At 41.6% G+C, this 16920-nt stretch overlaps 1 protein-coding gene across 1 annotated transcript in view; it reads right to left on the bottom strand.

The window, feature by feature from the left end:
* Positions 1-16920, bottom strand: part of LARGE1 (LARGE xylosyl- and glucuronyltransferase 1) — a 305669-nt gene that overhangs the window by 152967 nt on the left and 135782 nt on the right. Inside the window, exons 3-4 of the mRNA XM_083700252.1 lie at positions 10048-10349; positions 358-440 (exon numbers count right to left, since the gene is read on the bottom strand). Coding sequence (XP_083556378.1) covers positions 358-440; positions 10048-10349 — 385 coding nt within the window. The remainder of the gene's footprint in view (positions 1-357; positions 441-10047; positions 10350-16920) is intronic.

Raw genomic sequence — 16920 nt, forward strand, 5'->3', positions numbered from 1 at the left:
CCCGCCGCAGGGATTCGAACTGCCGACCTTTCGATTGGCAAGTCCTAGGCGCTGAGGCTTTAACCCACAGCGCCACCTGCGTCCCTCAGATAATAGCTATAGAAGTATGCAAACAGGAGAAGCAGCCAGACACACCCAGTGGTAGTACCCATACAGAATTGCTGCCAACTTTATAATGCATGGCAAAGTACATATAGTACCTAATACACATTCTTCACAGAGGACATTTAGATTAGACCGGAAAGTATTGTTTGCATGGGCTAGGAACATGGCATTACCCAAAGACTGTACTGAGAAGGAGCAAAACCATATTTAATCATGTTTACAAAGAAACATGCGACAAGATAAAGGTGTTACCTGTGAAACAAGACTGATTTGACGAGAGTGACAACATCCCGACTGGCATTGTATCCAGCACAGACAATGGCGACATGGATTGTCTAAGTAGAAAGAAAGAAAGAGACAATGAAAGCAAGGGGAATAAGAGCAATTTAATTTTTCACTTTTATTATTCATTAAACAGGAAAACAGTCCCACTATTGAATAATGCAATTTGTTGTGCTTAATGCTCATCTGACACTTGTATGTTAAACAGCATGTACGTTAAATATTTGTACATTTGAAATCATTGTTTCAAGGCACCTGACATTTTATTATGTAGATTGATAGATATAGCTGATAGATGATAGATAGATATAGATAGATAGATAGATAGATAGATAGATAGATAGATAGATGGATAGAGAATATGATGCAGGAAAAGGAGATGGTAAAATTTGTGATAGGTAGCCTTCAGAAGTTCACAAATAAGTTGAGACTTCCCAAGTTTATGACCTGTTCTAGGTCAGGCATAGGCAAACTCGGCCCTCCAGATGTTTTGGGACTACAACTCCCATCATCCCTAGCTAACAGGACTGGTGGTCAGGGATGATGGGAATTGTAGTCCCAAAACATCTGGAGGGCCGAGTTTGTCTATGCCTGTTCTAGGTAGGCAGCTAATAACATCACTATTATTAATAATGGAGGCTAGATTTGAGATCTCCTAGAAGATCCTAGATAAGAAGGGGAGGAAATCCTAGGAATAAAATGAGAAAGTATTTGGAGTCAATAGACAATCTCCTGACACAAGTAAGTACTCAGCTGCATTTATATGCCCTGCTGAGAGAAGCTAAGAAGTGTGTGCCTCTGTGATACCAGGTCTACAAAAGACGGCTTAAATGGCTACTGGCCACAATGGGCTATGTTCTATCTCCACTGTTGGAGGCAGAACGCCTCTGGATACCAGTTACTGGGGATCACAAGTGGAGAGAGCGCTGCTGCATTCAGATCCTGCTTGTGGGCTTCCCATAGGTATCTGGCTGCCCGCTGTGAGAAGAAGATGCCGAATGAACCTTTGACCTCATCCAAGAGGGTTTTTCTTATGTTCTTACAACTATACTGAAGTTATGTATCAATGTGTTTTACAAAACATGAAATCCCAAGTGCAGTTTCTAGCCTTGGGATGCTTTGCCTGGTTTGCATTCTTCCTAATGAAGGTACATGTCAGTAAAATTTGTGCACAGAACACATCTGTCTGCGGTTCTTTAGCTGTGATTCCTGCACTGCAGGAATTCTATGGCTCCAAGAATCATGGACACGGGGAAGTGCCATCCTGCTGGAGGGGATGGGGAAGGTAAGAAAAGCTCGTGTTTCCTTTAGCAGCACCCTCCAGCACCCATGAATTTGAAATAGGGTTGCGATAGGGTTGATTCTTGTGAGCAGAATCAAGGCAAGAAGTATCCCATCATGCTGCTGCTCACACAAAGAGCCCAACAAAAATTGCCACCCAGTTTATCTCAACCAAGGAACAAATAAACTAACCACAGGGAAGATACCTCTCAGTATCTGATCCCATTGAGAATCATAGATCTGTGGTTTAATTCTAAGCATGCCCCTAGTCTTCTTCTTCTTCTTCTTCTTCTTCTTGTTGTTGTTGTTAAGAAGATTTGAGAGGCTGCTATTTTCAACAGAGAAATACTCCAGTCAGCCATACTCCAAGCTGATTTTCCCATGTGGCATTCCAGCTGTGTGCTTATGTGGTTAAGTCTGCTTCTTTTTGAGTGAATTTCTAAATGACTTTTGTTTTGTTTTTAATACCACAATTTGAATTATGGCAGTACTGTCTTTTTTCTTCTTCACCAAAACCCATATAAACAACAGAGACCACTGGTGTAGATCTCTGTCCCCAAACTCAGTGATACTTCGTGGATTAGTCAGATTCAATATTGAATGCACTCTCCTCCTTAATAACTGTTTTAGCTTTCCTTAACAATTTCTTATACAACACACTGACTCTCACATACACAAAGAAGCAAATAATCGCATCAAGGTATGTCCTCTAAGGCCCGAAAAAGAAAACAGAAGAAACATCCCTGTTACTCTTCATTTTAATTACTTTGACATTATTGTCTTTTTTTTTGCTGAAACTCGTGTAAACAGCAGAGACAGCTGGTTCAAATCTCACCGGGTGGCCTTGAGAACACGAAGTCCCGCTGAAACGAGACTAAAGGTCCATTTTGTTCATCATCCTGTTCCCAGCAGTGGCTAGCCAGATGCCTGTGGGAAGTCTCAACTAGGGCTTGAAGGCAGCAACTCCCCCCATTGTATATCCCCCAGCAACGCTATACTTCCTTTGCAACACAGTGATTACATTCTATCTTCCATCAATTTCTCTACTCTTTTTATAAACTACCTAAGATAGTGGCTATAATCACTTCTTGGGGCAATCAATTCCATAAGAGAAATGATTCCTTTTGCCTGAACCTATCACCCAACTATTTCATTTGTAACAAATTGTGTAATTTGGACAAAAACTTATCTATTCTTCTCTAGCATTCATAAATTTATGAACTCTAATGCCCTCCCCTAGTTATATTTTTTCTTAAACAAAGAAGCATCTAAGAAAACTATCTGAAATTTCAGGAGCTCTTTTCTGTATCTTTCCCAGTACTAGGATACCCTCCTGAGGCAAAGGAGCTGGAACTATACAAGGTTTCCAGATGAAGACACTCCACAGAAAACACACCCATTCCTAATAATTCCCCATATTAAATTTGCCTTTTTCAGTGCTGCTGCACACTGAGTTGATATTTTTAAGTGAGGTCTCCATCATGAAACCAAAAGAACTTCCATAGTGAAGGCCTATTCAAATAGTTCATTTAACCCCTCTCTTTTTCAGTTCTCCTTTAAAGCTACTGTCATCTGAAAGGTCCTGCTACCTCTCCAGGTGATTAGCTACTCCCATTTTAAAAAATAAAATATTTTTTTTCACATCTTTAGCAATTTTGTCCTACAGTAAACTCAATCCTCCAAATGGGAATAGTATTTTATTGTTGTTGTAAAACCAGACATATGAATCAAAAATTGTTTTTGGAACAAAATTGCTAATGTCATTAAATAATAATATTTATTGAATTTTTACTTGAATGGATCGCATAACTCAATGGGCTTGGGGCAGGGCAATTTAAATATAAAAAGGAGGACTATAACAAGGAGACATGTAAAATCCAACACCACATGGAGGAATGGGAAGCTGGACTTGAGCTGCAACATGAAGTAACAAAGGGAATAGAGATTCAATAGTCAGATGCTCTGTAAGTCATTACCTATAGCTTTTCACAAAATATGATCCTCATAATCTTAAAAAAAAAATTATTTTTATTTTTATTATGATGAAGAGTGCAGAGGCATCCCTTTTCAAACCCCAGAGGGTCTCAATCCCTTGTGTATGCTTCTAAGCAGAAATGTTGCAAAGCCAACTCAGCCACCTCCCTCCCGAGAGTCCACCAAGTTTATCTAGAGTAGAGGAAAGGGGAGGCACGAGTGTTTCAGCTCTGTGTCAGCACTCAATTTCCTACCAAGGAGAGAGGTGAGCTGAGACTTCAGGTCTCTACTGTGAATGTGACTTTCCACTGATGGAGACCCTTTGTCAGAAACTGATGTAGCAACATCACATTCCTACTTGGGACACTGACATGGATTCCTAGCTCCTGTGGCAGCAAAAGGCACTCCACTGAGGTGCTTGAACACCATCTTCCTTCCCATGCCAGTGTGGTGGGTCTGTGGGTGGTGATGGTGGTGGTAACATTTCAGCTGTAAGCTATGCTTATAAATCACATCTATTTCTGACAAGCTGAACAGAGGCACTTGCTTTGGGGGGGGGGGGTGCCTCTATCAGATTACTCCTGACCCTCCCCAACAATGCAATAAGAGGAGGGCTAGTGTCGATTTATCTCTCTGTTTTCTGCTATATCACACAATCCTTCCCTTAACCTCCTTTTTCTGGCCTTAATTCTCCCCTACCTCGAGGGAAAGGAAGCTAAAATAATGTCTTACTATGGATGGGGGGGGGGGGGTGGAGTGAAATTGGACCTCTCTTGTAAACACATAACTGGCATTTCCAGTAATAGGATAAATGATGAGAACCCAGAAGGCAAATCTGATAATAAGGATGTTTAAATTAAGCTTACATTCTGTCGCTGAATTACTGTGTGAATCTTTTAAGAGGAAAAAGTTAAAGCTATTTCATTATCAAAATACTGTGTGGTTAAGATAGGTGCATGGTGAGAGCGGGGAAGTTTCATGTTTTACATAACCATTGCCTGGGGTATAACACTAATCCCCTGCTGAGCAAGTAAATTTACTGGTAAAAGTCATTATAATCTGGAAGGCCATCTAATCTAGTCACCCCTTTTAGCTGCTATTCCCTTGTCCAAAATTGGCTGCAGCACATATACCTCTAGGCCTTTAGAGATTCAGCCATCCAAATTTCTGCAGAATCACAAGAAAGATGGGAGAGAGCTGAAATCATCCTTCAACAACTCAGTGCCTTCTAGGTGTTTTGGACTGCATGCAGCTCCCATCAGCAGATGGGGCTGACGGCCATTGTAGTCCAATGCATTTGGAGGGCACTAGGTTGGACGCGGGTGGCGCTGTGGGTTAAACCACAGAGCCTAGGACTTCCTGATCAGAAGGTTGGCAGTTCGAATCCCCGCGACGGGGTGAGCTCCTGTTGCTCAGTCCCTGCTCCTGCCAACCTAGCAGTTCGAAAGCACATCAAAGTGCAAGTAGATAAATAGGTGCCACTCCAGCGGGAAGGTAAATGGCGTTTCTGTGTGCTGCTCTGGTTCTCCAGAAGCAGCTTAGTCATGCTGGCCACATGACCTGGAAGCTGTACGCTGGCTCCCTCGGCCAATAAAGCGAGATGAGTGCCGCAACCCCAGAGTCGGTCACGACTGGACCTAATGGTCAGGGGTCCCTTTACCTTTACCTTTTTAGGTTGGAAAAACTGCTTCATGTGCATTTCCTAGTAAAGCAAATAGTAATCTCCTAATCCCAGCCCTGCAACCCCCCCCCATTACTTAAAAATGATCTGCAAGATTTCAAAAGCATGGGAATACAGTGGTACCTCAGGTTACATACGCTTCAGGTTACATATGCTTCAGGTTACAGACTCTGCTAACCCAGAAATAGTACCTCAAGTTAATAACTTTGCTTCAGGATGAGAACAGAAATCATGCTCCGGCGGCAGCAGGAGGCCCCATTAGCTAAAGTGGTGCTTCAGGTTAAGGACAGTTTCAGGTTAAGAACTGACCTCCGGAACAAATTAAGTACTTAACCTGAGGTACCACTGTATCATTATCAAACTGCTGCTGAGGAAAATATGCCCTAAGTGAATTACTTTAACATGACAGTGGAAGAAGATAGTGGAAGGTTTTCTTGCCACTGAATAAGACTGCATGTCGAATGCGCTGGACATATTATATACCACAACAGATTTCTGGATTTCACAGATTTTTAGCTTTCACATATTTTTTTTTCATAGCTGTCAACAACAACAGCTTCATGTTTCATCCACCCTCTGCCTACAATATCTAATAATGATGCATCATCATATTGCAAATCATCTGCCAACAATACCCTTCTTTGTTCTGTGTAGGACAAATGGCAAAGCAATTAATGGGCATAAATCTAACATCAGAAATAGCAATAACCAAAAAACAGCTGGACATTTTAACCTCCCAGCATACTCAGGATTGACTTTAAGGTGGCTATACCAGAACCAGGAAACATCAAAGGTAGACTACAATTTGAAAACCATGGTGTGGACAGAATAGAAGCAATGGATTTTCCACCACATTACATGTGTTAGGTGGCTTACCAAAGCCAGGATGCCTGTGTCATCAACTACTGTTTGGTTTTTGTGACCGGCCACTTTTAATAACACAATGATCATAGTCTGTAGTTTTCTGCATTTCGTATCCTTCTGCTGCAACAGAACACAGCCACCTCTCTGGAAATTACCAAATCCCTGTTCCTTTTCACTGGGTTCTGCTTGCAGAAGACAGATAATCTCTCCAAGTGATGATGTGACATCATGCATTCTCTGTTATTCAATTATTAGAAAAAGTGAATCAAGTGAAAGAAATGGAACTGTTGATTTGGGCCACAAATAAATATCCTGCAACATCTAGTGATGACTGTAGGTGTGCTAAAATGAGGATATGTGTTTTTTCATTTTCTACTTATTGTCTGGTCTCCTGATTCCTGGGGAGTGGGGGGGATGTTAATTGAATTCATTAATGTTAACCCAGGGAACTGATGTCCTTGCCAAGGAAGTGATGACTTCTTAGCATCCCTTGTATCTGATGGGTTTTATTAGGTAGGTGAGGGAATATAATTAACTATATTTTATCGCCCTACAAGCCTATGTGTGTTGGTTAACAGACAAAAGAAACAGACAAAAGAATTACTACTGGCAGTTAAAAGCGCGGGAATGAGCAGAGTTTAAATCTCATCTTAAGCAGTTTAATTGGAAGCAAAGGAATTAGCTGCTAGGCTGATTTCCCACTTTGTTACCCTGTTAGTCAAAGGAACAGGCTACAGACTGAAAAGCAAGTTTAAAGCGTATATTTTACCCGCAGGCAAGCATTTGTCCCTAGCAGCAACAGCATTAAAAGTAAATGCAGGTAAAATACTTGTGTTTACAGCAAAACCAGCTGCAGGCATGCTGGCGCAATCAGAGGCATGCCTTCCTTCATAGCTGGCTGAAGAGAGGGGTGGGGAGAGAAGGAACAGGAAATACTTCTTTTGCTTTTTCCCTCCCAGGATAGGAGGGGAAATGACATCACACAGAGCCTTCTCTGCCAGTTACATCTCTATGGTCTGAGTCCGCCTATTAGCAATACAGTCTAAGTCCTTAACCCATTCACATGCTAACCAGCAAGAATATGCATTGTTAGATTTGACTACCTTTCTCCCACAGTCTCACCTAGGTGAGCATAGGATTTCTCCCTCTCTGATTCCTACAGTTTCAGATCAAACTCATAAAAAGTAGAAAATAAAAAGAGTAGTCTGGATACTACAAAGGCAAATCATCATCATCATCATCATCCTGTACTCTTTTATTGATTTATGTAAAGAATCTATAGACCACCTACCATTTGGGAAATATTGTGGTGGTGTAAAAATTCCCTTGACAAATATGACTCGGAAGACAGTTACCATATAACCCTATGCATGCTTACTGGTAAGCAAGTTCCACCACATTCAGTGAGATTTGCTCTTTGTGAAGTGGGCACAGGAGGCAGATCTAGAACTGCCAAGAGATTTCCTTTCAGTTGTTAAGTTTTGTTGATTGGTTGGAATTGTGTGTGTGTGTGTGTGTGTGTGTGTGTGAGAGAGAGAGAGAGAGAGAGAGAGAGAGAGAGAGAGAGATTCTGGCCAGCTGTTCCCATCTACAGCTTCTCAATAGCTGCTTGCAGCTATTTTCAGAACTTGCCGATACCATTGTTTATTGATTTCTCCTTGGTGTATTCTGTTAAGTGCCCTCAAAAAACTTGGCTTTCTTCTACTCAAGTGAGGTATCACCTCCTCCCAGCTCCTTTTGAAATTGAATGGATATAGTTCGCAAAATGAGAGTGAGTGACAATCACAAATACATCTTGGAAGAAAGAACACAATGGAGTCAGTGATACTGTGTAACAACCGTGAAAACCATTGTCATATTTACCGCTGTGCATCTTTGGGGAAACTGACACATTTTCAAGGTCTAAATGAAGCTGACATGTCTGCTGTATTCAGCGGGTCTTAGAAGGTCTGTGGAGTCTGACAGATGAGTGAGCTTGCACCCACTTGCTTCCAACTGACTTTGAAGAAAACTAAACAAAATCTGGAGAAAACACACCCAAAAGCTTGGCAAAATAACCTACCTCCCTGATCCCCAAGAGTCCCTCCTTCCTAGTCCCCCAAAAACACCCTCCTCCCATACCTCTTGCTTTAATTCCAGCACCCAGTATCTCCAACCATTGACCAGGCTGATTGGGGTTGATTGGAGTTGCGGTGCAAAATAGCCTGAGGGTGCCTTGTTGGGGAAGTGTTCATAAAGGGGAAGGCAGGGGGAGGATGCTTAGGAGACTGAAGTGTTGGCAGGAAGGGTGTTTGGGGACCAAGAAGGGAAACCAGGAATTACCGTATTCTTTGCTTGGCAGGTTATTCTAAGCCAGAGAAGAATTTAGGACAGGCATAGGCAAATTCGGCCCTCCAGATGTTTTGGGACTACAACTCCCATCATCCCTAGCTAACATGACCAGTGGGCAGGGATGATGGGAGTTGTAGTCCCAAAACATCTGGAGGGCCGAATTTGCCTATGCCTGATTTAGGGGCTTTCAAAACCTGCCTCTCATTTAAGGTAGGGTTTTGCAAGCCCTCTGAGCCCGACTTGAGGGAATTTTGCTAGCATCCCTCTTCAACAGTATGAGGAGAGGAACCATGCTTGTGAATATGTGCAAGAAATTGAAGATATGGAAATTAAATAGAAGTTAGGATACCCATGGGAACTGCGGGGAATTATAATAGATTATCTTTCCTGATTTGGGGTTAATGTAATTAATACTTATAGGGTGTTCATAATTTGTACATAACAAGTTACATTCAAATAATTTCTACAACCTTGTAAAAATAGAGACAGTCACATTTAAAGGTAAACTGAGGATAAGTGAAAATGACAGTTCAAAACCTGCCTATTGCACCAAGCACCCTTGGTAGATTTTACATTGTGATCTTAAAGTAATCAGTGGACCAAGTTAACAAACTTCCTACTGGACTTTGAAAATTGTGGTGCAACAGCCATTAAATTAGACAATATAATTGATACAAACATCAATGTTGTCCTATGGAACTTGCCAGCATTTTAGTGAGTTGCTGTCCTTGGACATGATGGTACTCTACCAACTCTAACTACAAATTTATCTTATGCCATATAAGCAAATGTCTTTTCTCTTTAATATCACTTTTATTTCCAGTCTTTCTCATATTTTTGTGCACTGCTTCCAACTTTCCTAAATTACATATTACTAAATTACATATCAACAAGCACACAGCATCACCACTGACATGACTTGCTTGCTTCCACAAAAGGAGAAAATATATATGGAATCTATAAAAATTATTTGCCAATGGCCCATGTTGTGGGTATACCACTGAAAGCAGGCCAAGGCCCCAATAAAGCCAACCAGTTCTCAACAGAGCAGGGGAAGGGAACTTGTTTGCAACCCGCAATCTTCATTCCTTCATTGGCAACATCTTGGTGGCTGCATGCCAGAAGCTGGTAGAGCCAGATGCAAAAAAAAATATGGGCAATTACAAAATACATTTTAATCCCTATGCAGTTTAGACAGCAGGAATGTGCTACTATATAATCAGTTTCAAGTTGGCATGCAAGCCAGAAACTTCTCAGGGCACAGAAAGCTTAGGTAGACAGATGTGACTCTTACCTTTGTACAATGGGTACATTCCAGCAACCCAGTTAGGGGTCAGAGGTTTCTATACCACTGTACCACATGCATCTCTCCACCTTGGTAAGCAGTTCAAGGACCCATTCAAGCCAGACAAAAGCACTCAAAGAAGCTGCAGAGCATGGTCGTCCCTTTCTCACACATGCATCCATGGAAAAGTTGGCCAGCCAAACATTGAGAAGCATGGCCTGAGATGGAAGAACAATCTACCTACCTCACACTTCTCCACTGCTGGCTGTTGTCCGCACTCTGAGCTGTTCCCTGCCACGATGCCAGCCCGCAGACTCTCACTGTCCCCAGTCCCTTCCTCCATGGAATAAGTTTTTGAGTGGTTGCCTCGGCGATGGGACAGGCCCCGGCTCTGCACAAGACTGAGCTGCTTGCGAAGTGCCCGGTTTTCCTCTTCCACTTCTCGCATGCGGACCTCCAGGCTCTCTCTTTCACGTTGACTTGTGGCTGTGTAACGAGGGCTGTGGGGCTGAGATTCAATTGGAGACAATGACACTGGCTTTCCATCTAGGATGAAAGGAGGGGGAAAAGAGGCAGTGATACAAAGGACATTTAAAATTTAGGTTTCAAAAAGGAACAGAGATAACCTTTTTCTGTAATAAGTCCTGAATTGCTAAAAACAACAACAACTATGCAGATGACTAACCCAATATGTCAATATATCATCCCTGGGATGCTCACCGCAGGTGGCGCCCCTATGGGTGGCTAGCCCCACTCCCGTGGGTGGCTAGCCCCACCCCTTGGTGCACAGCATATGCGCTGCTCCAGGTGCCAGAGCAGCTAGCTCCTCCTCTGCATCAGGTATGTCCTATCTTTCTTGTTATATATGTGATGTAGTTGATGCTTGTTTGATTCTGTCTCAAGACCTTCTGATAATGTAAGACTACAGAGACCATAATAGGCAACCAGGGTCTACTCAGAGTAGATCAATTAAGATTAATGAACCCAAGTTGGTCCTGTCCACAATTTTCAATAGGTCTCCTCTGAGTACAACTAACGTTGGATACAACCCATGTAGGAAGACCAGAAACACGTGAGAAACCACTCTCTGGCATCAAACTTAGGTGGCATCACCACCAGAGCATTATTGTTGTTCTTGTCATCTGATCCTGTGCCTGCCATATGCTTTGTTATTGTTGCATTACCAATGTGATGTGGAAGAGAGTTGCAACAGAACAACAGTCATACCAATCCTGTAACTCAGGAATCAGGTCAGAATGGCACCTTCTGTCTTGTTCAGCAGCTAGTTATTCTGCAAATATAAGTGAGTTGCACACAGAACCCATGTCACTTTCTTTGGAAGTGATTGGTCATGGCAAACCCACTTCTCTCTAGCTCCAACACGATAGATTTGTTGTGAGGCCTGGTTACAATCATTGCAATCTCTCTCTGCGTCATGGATTTCAATCAAACAGCTTGTCTGAAATGTAGGAAGGTTTGTAAGTTAAGAGATATCTGTTGCATAGTAACAAAGATGTGCTCTCCCAAGCCCACAGCATGTTCACACTCCTGTCTCAACAACGTCTACCCTGGCTTGGTCATGTCCACAGAATGGAAGATGGCAGGGTCCCCAAGGACCTGCTCCACAGGGAGTTGGGTTCAGGCACCAGGCCAATTGGCAGACCAACTCGGTGCCTGCAAATGTGACATGAAGGCTAGAATCCCTTGCAGTGCCTGGAGACAGGCAGTCAAGTTGTGCATCTTTAGCAGAAACCAGAGGAGAAATGACCACTGGGAGGAGTGCAGAGAGAAGAAACACCATGGTGCATCTGCAGCAGCACAACTGGATGCCTTCATCCGTAGCAGCTGCAATGAAACATATCTCTCCCGTATCAGTCTCTACAGCCACATGAAGTGCTGCAACCGTGCAACAGCTTGGCCTCACCCCCAAAGGTGCACTCCTCCACTGTCAACAAAAAGAAGTTAGGACATGTAACAACACACACTAATGTTGCAAATGCAGAAAACGTAGGAAGTTGCTTTGTACTCAATCAGAAGATTGGTCCACTAGCTCACAGTATTGACTCTACTGCTTGGCAGCAGCTCTTGGAAGCTTTACTAGAAGAGTCTGTGCCAGCCCTACCTGAAGATGCCAGGGATTGAATCCAGATACTGAACCTTCTGCATCCAAAGGATGTGCTCTTCCAATGACCTATGACCTTTCCTCCAAACTTAACAGCATTGTAGAGTTTAACAACAAGGAGCCTCTCAGCAATGAAAGTGGTCAGGAAGTGACAGAGTTTAAGCAAAACACTATACAAGACCAGGAAAAACTTTTTATCCACATCCAGTACCAAGTTTTGGTGTCTGGGTATTACAATGTGGAGCTTGGGCGTGGGAGACCCTTGTAATACACTATTGATGCGACTGTGTAGACAATTACAGAAAATAGGAGAATAGAACAACTTTGCACATGTTTCAAATCCCCATGTTCTCTCCTATGTTTTCCACAGGGCTTTTTTTCAGCCGGAACACTCCAGAACTTTGTTTCAGCACCTCCCCCTGAGAGTTCTGGTAGACCCTGGATGGATGGATCAGGAGTTGGTGTGGCATGCATTTTCAGTGCTTTTTAAGGCAGCATTTCTTTTTCTATAAAAAAAGCACTCTTTCCCCCCATAATCTTTATTTCTGATATTATCGGTGAGCTATTCTATTATTAATGGCTCTGATACATCTACTGCCAGAAAGCAGTTGTGTAACACCAACGTGTTAGGCTCTATCAGATATGTAGCCATTACCAAGTATTTTAGTAGTTATGAACAGCTGCTAAAACCACAGTGATGTGTGTGGGCATGCAAAACAACTGGTGGTGATGGAACTGTTCTAGATAAACAACTGAGTACTATTAATGCTATATTACCAAGGTTATTAAGGAAGACTATTTACAGCGAACATTTCTTACTATCGCTAGTGGTAATCGTACTGCAGTGGTTCACATGAAGTTATAAATACCCAACTTTACTGCCAGAAAGCACATCCATATCCAGTGAAAGGGGAAAAAACACAAAACAGTGGTGCTGTTTGAAGTACACAAGTATCATTTTCCAGAGGGTTCCAAGGCACCCTCTTTTTTCTATAGTTACGCAGGGCAGAGAAACAGATTTTCTATTTTATGTTTGGCTTTATTTGTGACAGGAGTAGAAACAGGCAACCCACAGGCCGCATGAAAGCCCAGTTTTCCCCCTCTCTTAACAAAAGGGATACTCCCATATTTTTTTTTTCATTTAAAGGAAAGACTGCCTTATGCTTCATATCCCCATCTTTGTTTTCATCTACGCCTGCCTACCCACCCACCCCTCACATGATTTCTAAAACCGATTTATAATGTCTGAGTAGCTGACTCTTTTAAGAATTCAAGAATAAAGATAAAACGAAATAAATAAATGCCACATACCCAACCGGAATGGCAGTTTCGCACCCACCTTTTCCAAACAAACATAATTCAGTCTCAGGCTGCTATGGAATGCAAATTATGTGTTGCTTTAGCACAGCCAAAATTCTCATGACCCTATATGAATATGTTTAGCAACTCAAATCCAAATATTTCTTCTGGGGGTGTATGGACTACATGTTATACAAGTAAGGTGGTGCTTTCTTGGGACAGCAAATTCAAGTTCTTTCACTCTGGGGCTGACCCTCTTCGGTCATAAGGGTACAGGTGCCAGGAAAGTGAAGCAAAATTGGTTACGTTTCACTTTGTAACAGAACATGAAGCAGAGGTAGACAACCTATGGCTTTCCACTTTTTTCACGGTGGCCCCCAAGCCACCAAAGAAGAAGAAAATGTTTGTCTGTCAGAAAGGCATTCATGTGCACGTTGGCCAAGCACAGAGCTAGGATGGTCCTTCAAAATAGTATGGTTCCCTAACCTCAGATAGAGGAGTCCTTTAGAATGCCACTCTAGGACCCACCCTCTGTGGTTTAGTATCCAGACCACTTCTGGACAGTTCTGTGTACTGGGAATCAATTGCTGCTTTACTGAACGCAGATAACTGGTGGAGGCAGGCTAGCAGATTTCTTTTTTTGGGGGGAGAGGGTGCCACAGTGAGTGAGTACTCTTGTGTCGCTGGGGGGAGGAATGAAGGGGGAAGGGAGAGAAAGAGGGAGAGAAGGCTTACCTGTTGGTAAACTTCATGGTCACCTCAATTTCTGAGATATTTTAAATGAACTGTTAATTGTTAATATTGTGTTGCAGTGATAGTATGATTTCTCCTGTTTACAGATAATGTACTACTACATTTAGACTGTTTACATTGAGCACCAATGTATTCATGGAAAACGCGTCATATAAACAAACTGACTATTACTATGATTAGAAAAGAGAGAAGGGATGCCACCCATTTTGGGGGTTGACCCCACACACTGACAGTATGAAGACTCCAACCACATTTACCATAATGAAATGTGGACAAAAGTCCCCCAAAATATTCTCCATCCCTGGTCTTAGAGGGACAGCCAACCTAGAATTTACAATCAGATAAGAAAATTAAACTAATTTGTATGGCATGTGTATGTACATCTTTCTATCTATACAAAGATATATGAATTACAGTAACTTCTAAACAGACATGCTGGCGGATTCAAAGGAACCAACTAATTTCACCACACTCTGCTTGAACATTTGGGCCAAAAAGAAACTCACATTCCAAGGCAAACAGATATGTCCAGAACTTTTTATTAATCCTAAACCAACTGCTTTGTAGAAATATGTGGTAAAAATTTAATTTAAATAAAAGAGTCCCTAAAAAAATAGGGTAAGCAAATAGTGGATGCTCAAAAAGGCAAGATAATACCTGCACATCTGTATTCAGTCTAATATGTTTCACACCCAGTGGGGGTGGGGAAAATTTGGAAGAAAAAACCCAAAATGAAACAAAAGGGATGAGGTCTTTTTCCTAATGAAATGTGTTATGTGTTATGATGCACACAGACACTAGTAATACAAGAATATTAACACAAAACACATTTAATAAGTACATAACACAAGGAGCTTAAAAATAAAGCAAGAATAGAACAGAATGTGTTGAGCTGCAGGAAAAATGCTCAGTATAATTTTTTTTTCAATTCTGAATTTGTTGGCTGCTGCTTTGGCTGTCTATAGACACCTGGCTTTACAAACTGCTCAGATGGATGTCAGCTGCTGGGATGAGGCTGTTTTTGCTAACCATTTGGTGTTTCAATGCCTGCATCTCCACACAGCAATCACAGTGTATGCTAAGAAACTCATTCCCACACCCACTGAGAATTTTTATACCAACGTGTCCTACTGTAAGTTTTTAAGTTGCTCCGAGGTAGCATCAGCTGGAATTAGAGAATGCTGCCTGATGAGCTGTTTTGACAGCAGCCGATAGGACTGCTGAATGAAGCTGAGCAATTTTCTCCAGATGTCTGCACTGTAAACAAGGCATCTTCTAATTCTGAAATGAGTGAAACCTCTGAAAACGCTTACAGAATGAAGGAAGTTTTAAGAGAATAGTATAATGAATCTGGAAAAATGGTACCTCAAGAGCATTTTGAACACAGTGAGCAACTGCCACATGTACAGGTTCAAGTCTCCTTGCCTTGATGAAACCAGTGACAGCAACAGCGAAGTGTAAGGTAGCATGAAGGTACTTTGCTGTCACTATAAATTGGAATAGCAGCAATTTTTTTCAGCATGGATCACACCAACAAACAGGTGACTATTTTTGGCTGCTGCAAAGTCAAGTTCCACTTCAGCAAAGCATTGAAGGAAATGATCCGGTTTGGAAAACTGTAACAAATTCTGGGGAAGCTTTTTTATAAGTGAAAAGTTATTGAACTGCTCTCTTGATTTGTGAACCATCTTACTTCAGCCTACTTAGGTATCCATTTATGCATCACTAAAAAAGAGGAAATTTATAATAAAAAGAGGAGACATTGATTTGCATGAACTTTGTACCTAGTGATTTATAAGTATAGATGCAAATTTAGAAATTACAATAATGATTAAAAAAGAAGGAAAATAAATTTCTACAATGGTTTTAATTTAACAATCCAAGATTTGTTGTTGTTGTTGTTGTTGTTGTTGTTGTTGTTGTTGTTGTTGCTGCTGCTGCTGCTGCTGCTGCTGCTGTTTGGAATGAATGAATAGAGCTGTCACTTCCAAATGTCCTGTTTATTGAGGATTCACCCTGACTTGTTTGCACAAAGTTTGCAGGGAGATTATATAATATTCATTGTTTATTGAACAGTCATTTGGATTTGTTTGCAGGGAACTTACACTGTATCATGTCAAGCAACTGTTATCCTACACTTTCCCATGTGTTTCCCCATCACTTTCTTTACTGTAAAAAGTCCAATTTTTTTCTGAATTGGATTTGTTGCATGCCAAATCCATGTTAGCTGTGCAACCTCAATTTGCTAGTACAAGACTGTATCCCATCTGCAATATATAATATCATAGCTTTTAATGCATAACATTACTTGAAGTGAATTCCCATACGTGCTTCCTCAGAACTACTTCCCATTGCATTTAATGGGCTTACTCTCTACAGTGTAGCATTGCCACATTAGAAGCTGCCACTTTACATATTAGAAAACACATTAAGAGACTTCTGCTAGAGTCAGAATCTGCGTATACAGATACGGCACTACTGCCATTTTGTGTGCATATTCTAAGTACATAAGCAGAGACTTATCTCCCATCTTAGTGCTGTGGTACTTAGCACCAAGACTGGAGATGAGACATCTCCAAGCCTGATGTCATATGGTGTCAAATAGGTGTGCTTTGCCCAAAATAGGAGGTAAATGCGACATTTGCTTACAGTAGATGCTAAATCTACCTGCTTGTCTATAAATGAAAACCAAGTAAGGAGAAGTGGCCAGCTAGTTAACAGGGCAGTCCTCTACATGCCTACTTAAAACTGTCACTCAAAGTTCCTCTCAGGTAAATGGAATATGGAGCTGCAAATGATTTGCCCTGTTATTTTCTCAGCCTTCCATGAAGCTACTGCCTTTTTACTTTCGTCCCCAATCTTTCTCCTGCAACCCACTTTATATGACCTAGGGAAATGTACAACTCTGCTGAAAAGAGAAGTCTTTAAAAGAAACATTTTCCT

The sequence above is a fragment of the Podarcis gaigeae genome (assembly GCF_964106915.1).
Source record: "Podarcis gaigeae genome assembly, chromosome: 10".
In the NCBI taxonomy this organism is placed as follows: Eukaryota; Metazoa; Chordata; class Lepidosauria; order Squamata; family Lacertidae; genus Podarcis; species Podarcis gaigeae.